This window comes from Colobus angolensis, unplaced genomic scaffold (genome assembly GCF_000951035.1).
Source record: "Colobus angolensis palliatus isolate OR3802 unplaced genomic scaffold, Cang.pa_1.0 Scaffold313, whole genome shotgun sequence".
NCBI classification, from domain to species: domain Eukaryota; kingdom Metazoa; phylum Chordata; class Mammalia; order Primates; family Cercopithecidae; genus Colobus; species Colobus angolensis.
In genome coordinates, this window is record NW_012116411.1 from 2,819,381 (window position 1) to 2,829,818 (window position 10,438).

At 36.6% G+C, this 10,438-nt stretch overlaps 1 protein-coding gene across 1 annotated transcript in view; it reads left to right on the forward strand.

Annotated features, from left to right (window-relative positions):
- The window catches only part of GRIN3A (glutamate receptor, ionotropic, N-methyl-D-aspartate 3A), a 166,704-nt gene that overhangs the window by 42,488 nt on the left and 113,778 nt on the right, over positions 1-10,438 (forward strand). The window contains exon 2 of the mRNA XM_011951002.1: positions 7,433-8,037. Within this exon, the coding sequence (XP_011806392.1) occupies positions 7,433-8,037 (605 nt within the window). The remainder of the gene's footprint in view (positions 1-7,432; positions 8,038-10,438) is intronic.

Genomic DNA, 10,438 nt, shown 5'->3' on the forward strand with positions numbered 1-10,438 from the left:
TATTTAAATTCAAATTTTCTCCCTCCCACCTCTCTCTTCTAAACCTGTTTATTTTAATGTATATAAATTGAATGTAAGGCAGTTTCACTCTATCTGCATGGTAGAGACAGGCTTTCTGCTTCTTCAGTTATTCTGTTTCTGGATCTCTGATTTAGGAGACAAACAATGTGGAAACTACTTTTAAAATCTTTATATCTTCTTTCAGGCCACGAGTTTGCTCTCTTGCAAACAACAAACCATACGTAAGACACAGATTTTCCTCCTCAATTTGACTCAATAGGTCTTGTTTAATTTTTGTCCTGGATTTTGACAAAAATTGTACTATCGGGCTTGAATTTTTGTGTTATAAGTTTTCATAATCTTATGTGTGTATGTGTGCATGTGTGTGTGCGTGTGCATGGGTATGCATGTGCATATGTGTGTGCCTTTGTCCTTATATGGGGAGAAACTAGAAAACACTGCATCTAAGTCTGCTAAATAAAAGATATATCATTAGATGCTTCTAAACTATTATTTAATACTTTTCTGAAGAAATATGTCTCAAGTTTGCATAAGGATTAACTTCAACATCTGGAATTTCTCAGTAGAGTTGTTTGCAGGGGTGAGTGTGATTATCTGAATTAATCATTATCCATTGTGGGGGTCTTCATTTCACTCCCATGTCTCCCTCTCTCATGCCAATTGGATTTGTTTCTCTGTCTAATACTAAATGCTCAATATGATTAGCTTATTCAACTTCCTATTTAATAAGAAAGCAACAATTTCATCCCTGCCTCCTAAGCCATGCTATTGATTTTTACATCTGTCCTATGGGTGATTCAGAGTTTATGGTGCAGGAGAATGATATGGTCATATTTGTATTTTAGGAAGAAAACTGGCCACAGAATAGGGAGCTGAAGCCAAGAAAACAGTTAGGAATAATTTGTTCCTGCTAGCTAAATATAGAGCTTGCCTGCCATTGCTTTTTGCTTCTAGAAGAGGATTAAGACAGATGAGGAAATAAAAAAGGAAGAAGGAAAGGAAGAAAGCTAAAAGAGGAGGGCAAAAGAAAACATGGGAACAATTTATATGAATCAAAATGAGGAGTAAGAAAATGAAGCTTCCATTTCTCTCACCTCAAGATCCTGCTGGCAGCTCAAGCCTGAACACCCGGAGCTACCTATTGGATCCTGTCTCCTGGGTTTTGAGACTTTTCTCTCTTTTGCCTCTCACATCTGATCTTGTCACTAAATCCTTTTTAATTTAATTTTATTTTATTGTATTCTATTTTTGAGGCAGAGTCTCACTCTGTTGCCCCGGCTGGAGTACAGTGGTGCAGTTTGGCTCAGTGCAACCTCCACCTCCCAGGTTCAAGCAATTTGCAGCTAATTTTTGTATTTTTAGTAGAAACAGGGTTTCACCACATCAGTCAGGCTGGTCTCGAACTCCTGACCTCAAGTGATCCTGCCTCAGCCTCCCAAAGCACTGGAATTAAAGGCATGAGCCACTACACCCAGCCCAAGCTCTATTTCTCTGTAGCTGTGCCACCTTGGGAAAATTACTCACTTTTTCTGAACCTTGATTTTGTCATCTATTAAAGGAGGATGATCATTGCAGTCACCCCATGAGGCCATTGTGAGGATGCAATAAAATAATAGGCATAATGCACTGGGGACATCAGTAGGTATTAGCTCTTCATTTGTATAATTATTATTAAATTACAATTTCTGGGCAGGGACTACACCTTATGCTTGTCGGTGTCCTTAATGTAACCATAAAAACAGTTAATTTATTTAAAAGCCTGGGCTTCTAAAGGAAGATTTTCAGAAGAAAAAGTCTTCTGTATAATATAGGTCAAATGAGATGTGCGATATAATGAGAAACAGAAAACCTCCTGCAGCCTCTTTGGCTGAGGAGAAGTGATAGCTGTGTAGAAAGCCTGTTCTGAGCCTCTCCAATGTATTTAGTAATCAGCAGATGGATGAAAGGAAGGAAATTTCATCTCTGGTAAAAGTAGTGGAAACATTATACTCACTTGAGCTTTCTGGGCTTTGACCTAGCTCATTTGGTTCCCCTTGCCCAGGAAAAAGCTGAGAGAATTGCATCTTTCCTCTTCTCTTAAACCCAGCCCTGTCACCTCTTTTATTCTGTCAGGGAATATCTCAAAGCTCTCTGGCAAACTCTTTACTGCAGGCAAGCCTGCTTTTGAAACTCTTACTAACCCACAAAATAGCAGAATCTGTGCTCTCTGAGAGAACAAAGATTGATGAGGGATCTCCAGGAGTTGGCACCAAGAATTCCTTAACTTGCATGCTGAGTGGCACTGGAGCTTGTTACCAAAGAAAGAGGAGTTGGGGACGTGGGGAAGACTCTACTGTGAACATAGTATCTCCCAAATAAACAGCCCCTCCCAACATGATACAGAGCACTTCTGTTTTCCTGCTAAGAATTTGGTGTAATTTATGTTTGTAAAAGATATCTATTGCTGAGACTATTGTATGAAAATAGACACGAGAAAAGAGAAGAAGCAAAAGCAAAGAAAAATATTGTATTGCACTCAGTCACTTCCAGCAGTGACTAAACTCTAAGTCAATTGTAACAGCTACTACTTATGGGCCCTCACTCTGCGCCAGGCACTTGCCATGCATTCTCACATTCTTACATTTAATTCTCAAATGAATCCATAAGGTAGGAAGTAGCATTGTCCTCATTTTAGAGATGAGGGAGGTATGACTCAGAGATGCTAAATGACTTACAGAAGGCCACATCGTGCATAAACCATAGAGACAGAACTTAAACATAGGTTGCCCTGACTACTAAGTCCTAACCACTATACTGCTTCTCATAAGAGAATAGAAAAGCTCAACTGCTGAAGAAGACAGTGGCCCCACCAGCAAGGAGAACTTGGAACTAAAGGACACTGTGGAACCTGCTGAAGAGGAAAATGTAGAATCACACAGGAAATACAGAAGCAGGTGGTGACTAAAATCATTTATCTGAGACTAGGAAGATAGTATCCAAGTCAAAGAAGAATGGATGGTCAAAATGAGACAATATTTTTAGTTAAATGTGTTTACTTTTATAAATCATTATATATATTTACCTATTCAGAGATCAATTGTTTTCAAATACATCTCATTTTTTTAAGTCCCAATTAGAGAATGCTCGTATAGTACAAATACTCGTCTCTCCCAACCCCTACCAATGATAATTACTAAATTAATATTTCCTAGTTTCTTCTCCCTCTCCTAGTTTTGCCAGACCCTATTATTTCATTTACAGTAATTTTCATGACTTCTAGTTATAGGAAGTGTTTATTCATCTAGTTAGTTACACATTGTCTATCTCATCCACTATATATAGAGACAACAGGAAATGCCATGCAGAGGTCACGGCTCACAGTAGGAGCTTAAAATTATTTCTCCTGATTGAATAAGTGTTCTGTAAAGGATTCTATTTCCTTATTGACTAGTAAATGTTTTATACGTTTGGTGAGCATTAACTCTTTGTCTACCCAATTTATTACTAATATTCTCTTGTTTTTCATGTTCCTTTATTTTTTATGATAGGTGTTTAAAACTAAATCTAAGGTGTGCTGTGATAATTTAATGTTTTCCTTTTATTATTGCAATTTCTGATACATATTTACCTATTATTTGGTGTATCTTTTAATGATTTGATATGTACTTTTAGCCGTTTAATGGCCTGGAATATATTTTTAATATGTGATGTAATAAGAAATTTAATTGTTATTTTTCTAACTAACCTATTTTCTCAAATTCTGATCTCCCATTTCCTTCCCTATTTCTTTATGATGTTAATTTATAACATAGTAATTTAATATATTTAATTGGCTTATACATTAGCATTTGCTCCATTTATTTACCTATTAGTACTTCCCTGTTTTAATTATTATTGCTTTATAAAAATTACATTTTCTAATGTGTTCTAATATCCTCCAAAGCAAGGCCTATCATTTTCTTTTTCCAAATATTTTTTTACCACTCTTGCCTGAATTTTCTGTATATGGAACTTTAATATTTTACAGTCTGATCCATAGCAGGTTAAGCAATCTTCTCCACTGAATGATTCTCTGATACTCTGAACCAACTTCTTGGTGACTCCTCTCTCCCTGCAGCTCTGCACTTACTTGGGATTTCATTCCATGAGTGCATGGCAGCATGCACATTCCCCAGCCATATTTCCTGCTGTATGCTTTCGGAAATTTCAGGCTCTGAAACAATGTCTAAGCAGATTATAATGGAACAAAATCCCCAAAATCAATGGAGTAGAGTGGAGTGTCATCTCCACTAGAAATGAAGATTCAATTCAAAGTATAGAAAAATTACATTTGAAAATCTTTCAAATTACCTACTTAGCTTGACATATATGGTTTTGTGTATACAATATGAATAATATTATAGCTACATTAAAGTATGTGATAATATAAATAATATGCCATAATGTAATAAATAGCACACTTATTTAAGGGAATGAGAATTATCGGTACTATTTAAATTCAAATTTTCTCCCTCCCACCTCTCTCTTCTAAACCTGTTTATTTTAATGTATATAAATTGAATGTAAGGCAGTTTCACTCTATCTGCATGGTAGAGACAGGCTTTCTGCTTCTTCAGTTATTCTGTTTCTGGATCTCTGATTTAGGAGACAAACAATGTGGAAACTACTTTTAAAATCTTTATATCTTCTTTCAGGCCACGAGTTTGCTCTCTTGCAAACAACAAACCATACGTAAGACACAGATTTTCCTCCTCAATTTGACTCAATAGGTCTTGTTTAATTTTTGTCCTGGATTTTGACAAAAATTGTACTATCGGGCTTGAATTTTTGTGTTATAAGTTTTCATAATCTTATGTGTGTATGTGTGCATGTGTGTGTGCGTGTGCATGGGTATGCATGTGCATATGTGTGTGCCTTTGTCCTTATATGGGGAGAAACTAGAAAACACTGCATCTAAGTCTGCTAAATAAAAGATATATCATTAGATGCTTCTAAACTATTATTTAATACTTTTCTGAAGAAATATGTCTCAAGTTTGCATAAGGATTAACTTCAACATCTGGAATTTCTCAGTAGAGTTGTTTGCAGGGGTGAGTGTGATTATCTGAATTAATCATTATCCATTGTGGGGGTCTTCATTTCACTCCCATGTCTCCCTCTCTCATGCCAATTGGATTTGTTTCTCTGTCTAATACTAAATGCTCAATATGATTAGCTTATTCAACTTCCTATTTAATAAGAAAGCAACAATTTCATCCCTGCCTCCTAAGCCATGCTATTGATTTTTAAATCTGTCCTATGGGTGATTCAGAGTTTATGGTGCAGGAGAATGATATGGTCATATTTGTATTTTAGGAAGAAAACTGGCCACAGAATAGGGAGCTGAAGCCAAGAAAACAGTTAGGAATAATTTGTTCCTGCTAGCTAAATATAGAGCTTGCCTGCCATTGCTTTTTGCTTCTAGAAGAGGATTAAGACAGATGAGGAAATAAAAAAGGAAGAAGGAAAGGAAGAAAGCTAAAAGAGGAGGGCAAAAGAAAACATGGGAACAATTTATATGAATCAAAATGAGGAGTAAGAAAATGAAGCTTCCATTTCTCTCACCTCAAGATCCTGCTGGCAGCTCAAGCCTGAACACCCGGAGCTACCTATTGGATCCTGTCTCCTGGGTTTTGAGACTTTTCTCTCTTTTGCCTCTCACATCTGATCTTGTCACTAAATCCTTTTTAATTTAATTTTATTTTATTGTATTCTATTTTTGAGGCAGAGTCTCACTCTGTTGCCCCGGCTGGAGTACAGTGGTGCAGTTTGGCTCAGTGCAACCTCCACCTCCCAGGTTCAAGCAATTTGCAGCTAATTTTTGTATTTTTAGTAGAAACAGGGTTTCACCACATCAGTCAGGCTGGTCTCGAACTCCTGACCTCAAGTGATCCTGCCTCAGCCTCCCAAAGTGCTAGGAGTGCAGGCACAAGCCACTGCGCCTGGCCAATCCTTTTTAATTTTAAGAAGACCGTTTTTCATTACCCTCCCTACCATGAACAGTAGTAGAATGCTTAGCATGTAATCAAGATCCTGAGGGGCTTCTAATTCCCCATCCCTGTTGAATGCTTCTCAATGACGATTTTTCCAACTCTCTGTTTTTACCATAACAAGCTTTGCTCAGAAACTTAATTTGGAAGGACAAAAGACAAATTCTCAGAACAAATTTTAAGAATAAATCTTAAGACTCCATCCTACCTACCATCATGGGTACTTATGGTCATCGTTTTCCTCCTGTAAACCTCTGTGGATTCCTCATGTTTTATTCTACATATATCAAAGTCCTTTAAATCTTTCAGAGTTGAAAGCGCAGCATAAATTCTTTCCTGTTACACATTTTTTGGTAGGTAGGGACAGGCCACACTTCTTTGTTTCATACAAGGACTTGAGATTTTACTGAGAAAGCCTTCCTCATTTCTCAATGCATATTATTGAATGTTTAGCAAGCTCTTAAAAACAATCCAATAGTTCCCAAAAGAAACATAGTTAATTCAACTCCACCAATATTTATTGTGCCCCTAACATATATAAGACATTGTGCTACACATTGTCTGGATGTCAGATGCTTGCTCTTGAGAACAACAGTTAACAAATGTATTCATTGGGAGACTTATTTCCACTTCAATTATATGATTAATAATTTGTAACTTTTCAAATAAGATTTTCTTCTTTCATGAAGTTTGTGAATTCCGAAAGTAGGAAAATTGTGATAGAAGTTACATAAGTGTGTTTAATGGCACAGATTTCACTCTTCACTGCACGAATCCACGTTCAGAAGATACCGAAAAGTAATTAAGCCTTTAACATTGCACTACACACTTAGTCTTGATGTATGTATTGAAAATTATTCTGTACTTACTAGAAGTGTCTTCCTCAAGGGGCTGGAAGTTTAGGAAGCTATGATGCATCCATCTTTCACATCACTCTTATAAAAACACCTGCACTCTGCTAAGACTTCTCTACCATTAATTTTAAAAGGAAGCAAAAGTAATTTATTCCCATTACCGCATATGAGATGAAAGTTTAACAAATGAGATCTTAATAGCAATACCAAGAAATAGGAAGCCATAAAGGAGACTGCCTATAAGGCAGTAGACACACTTGACAAAAATCCTAAACCAAATGTATGATTGTGTTACTTCTGATATTTACACTAAGAACCATTTGCCCTCTGGTACTCTTAGCAAAAATTATTAGGAAATCAGTTGTAAGGAATTAATCACTCCATTAGGCAGGAAGCATAGTTTTCCAAAGTATGGGAATTTTATCCCAGAAGTATGTGAATATCACAGTGAAATTAAAGGATTAAGCCTCATAAGAAAGCAAAAGTACCCTATGTTAAAGTCTTTGGTCAATGCTTTCTAACTCTTCTTTTTCATATCTTTAAATACAGAATCCCCTTCACCTACAACTGAGTTTAGAAAATTCATTAAGTTCTGATGCTGATGTCACTCTCTCAATCCTGACCATGAACAACTGGTACAATTTTAGCTTGTTGCTGTGCCAGGAAGACTGGAACATCACCGACTTCCTCCTCCTTACCCAGAATAATTCCAAGTTCCACCTTGGTTCTATCATCAACATCACTGTTAACCTCCCCTCCACCCAGGACCTCTTGAGCTTCCTACAGATCCAGCTTGAGAGTATTAAGAACAGCACACCCACAGTGGTGATGTTTGGCTGTGACATGGAAAGTATCCGGCGGATTTTCAAAATTACAGCCCAGTTTGGGGTCATGCCCCCTGAACTTCGTTGGGTGCTGGGAGATTCCCAGAATGTGGAGGAACTGAGGACAGAAGGTCTGCCCTTAGGGCTCATTGCTCATGGAAAAACAACACAGTCTGTCTTTGAGTACTACGTGCAAGATGCTATGGAGCTGGTCGCAAGAGCTGTAGCCACAGCCACCATGATCCAGCCAGAACTTGCTCTCATTCCCAGCACAATGAACTGCATGGAGGTGGAAACTACAAATCTTACTTCAGGACAGTATTTATCAAGGTAGGATGCAAGGTCTCGGTTATATCCCTATTCATAGGGCTGCGACAGAGAGTAAAATTCCCCTATCTGACCCCGTTGCAGAAATCTTGACTATGAGTAGCTTTAAACTTTAATAATATTTCTTAGAGGATTTCTGGTTATATAGGCTGGTATTTCATGATATGCTATCTGTAATTTGATCTACAAACTTGTAAGTACATGGTACAGTGGGAGTGCTCAATTCTGCTTTAAAACCTTGGTTTAGCGTCTTACTAGCTGCTGTGTTCTTGGAAAGTTATTTAAAAGTTCCAAGCCTCAGTTTTCTAACTAGCAAAATAGAATAATGAATAGCTTGGTATAGTATAATAAAGATACCATGAAATTTATATATGAAAAGTACATAATACCATGCTTAGCTTATAGTAGATGCAAAATAAATGTTTCTTTTCCTGCCCACTCTTTTCCATATCAATAAAATTAATCAAATTTATCTAAATCTATACAAAGAAAAAAATTAGTCAAGCAAGAAATGGACTTTTCTCTCTCTTCCCTGGCCTTGATGCTGAAGGCAGTGTAGAGTAGTAAATGCAAAGACTCTTGAACTCAAGTTCAGACTCTCTGAACTTGAAGTTTAGCTCTGCCACTTACCGCTTGAGTGACTTCATCAAATTACTTGACTTCTCTGAGCCTTAATTTCCTGTGTTCTATGTTCATTTACGTAAAATGGATGTAACAGTAGATCCTATTACCCATAGAATCATTGTGATTGATGATTGATAGAGATAATAGATGATAGATAGGTAGTAGACAAACAGGATACATTAGCAGAACTAAGAGTTCCATGAGAGTATTATATATATACATTTGTATAATATTAATTTGTTTATACATTCATAATTATATTTGTTTATTTTTAAATTAAATACCTTTCTGCTCCAGTTCCTCATATGATTCAGAAACTAGAATGAAAATGTCCATTTAAATTAGAGAATAACGCATCATATGGAAATGGTTTTGGTGATCCCCAGGAAAAGGGGAATACCCTTAAAGAATATTTCATTAGGGCTTAGACTTTCTTCTGAAAAAGGATCACCTATGGTCAGAGAGGCCAAATCAGAAGATTATTATTTCTTCAAAAATGAAGTTTTCCCTGTAGACTAGGTCCTGTTTTTAGGTCATCCAGGAACAGTGGCATCTGACTATGTTGAGGACTATAAGGCAACTTCATAGCATCTTACCTTTAAAAAAGACATGATAAAAGGTCAAGGGGTACAAATAGTTGTACATTTAATTATATATATATGTAAAAATTGAGCACCTACTATGTACAAGGCAATATGCCAAATGCCATATGTAAGGGAAAAGTGAAAGACTGAACAGAACCTGTAAACTCCTTAAAGAATGTTGTTAATAAAATAAAATTATTCAAATATATTTACTACAAATCTATTAATAATAAAATTAGATGTTCTATCATCATCTGAACTTTCCACTTTTCCAATATTATATTTTAATTTCCACAAGATTAAAATCCATGCATATTTTATTTTATAGCCACTCTCCAGATTTAATCTACTGTTTGCACACTAGCGCATAATTAAGGTTCAGAGTTGTATCTAAGACAAGAAACATTCTCCTTTACAACAAACATACAAGCAAAACTTTGATTTATAATTTCATATAGTCATTGTTTTGGAAGGACAGTCATAAACAGCAGCCAGGACAAACCACTTATGAAAACCACATTGAGTTGCTTAGCATCTTTCTGTCTCATGTAAAAAGGAGAATGCAAGAAAAATGATTCCGTCTGAATCCTAAAAACGTTTAGAAACTACAGAGAAGAATATTTGTTGATTTAAGTTGTATATACCTTAGGGTCTCATTTTACCAGATCAAACTGATCTTTCTGGCTCTTCAAGATTTAATTTATATTAAAATTACATTCTTCCTTCCACAAGGATCCCATGGCATTTTGCATATAAAACTATATATAATGGTACTTGGCCCATTCTGTCATCATTATTTGTCTATGTGTCTGACTTCTGAGCTAGAATATAAATTCTGTTAAGTGGAGACGCTGTTATTCAGCCTTATCCAATGCCTAGCATATAGTAGGCACTTAATAGATATTTATTGAAATTGACATAAAGGTGGGGCGCGGTGGCTCACGCCTGTAATCCCAGCACTTTGGGAGGCTGAGGTGGGCGGGTCACGAGGTCAAGAGATCAGACCATCCTGGCCAACATGGTGAAACCCCGTCTCTACTAAAAATACAGATATATATATAAAAGCTGGGCATGCTGGCGTGCGGCTGTAGTGCCAGTAGGAGCATTGCTTCAACCTGGGAGGCAGAAGTTGCAGTGAGCCGAGATCACGCCACTGCACTCCAGCCTGGCGAGACTTCACCAACAAAAAAAAAAAA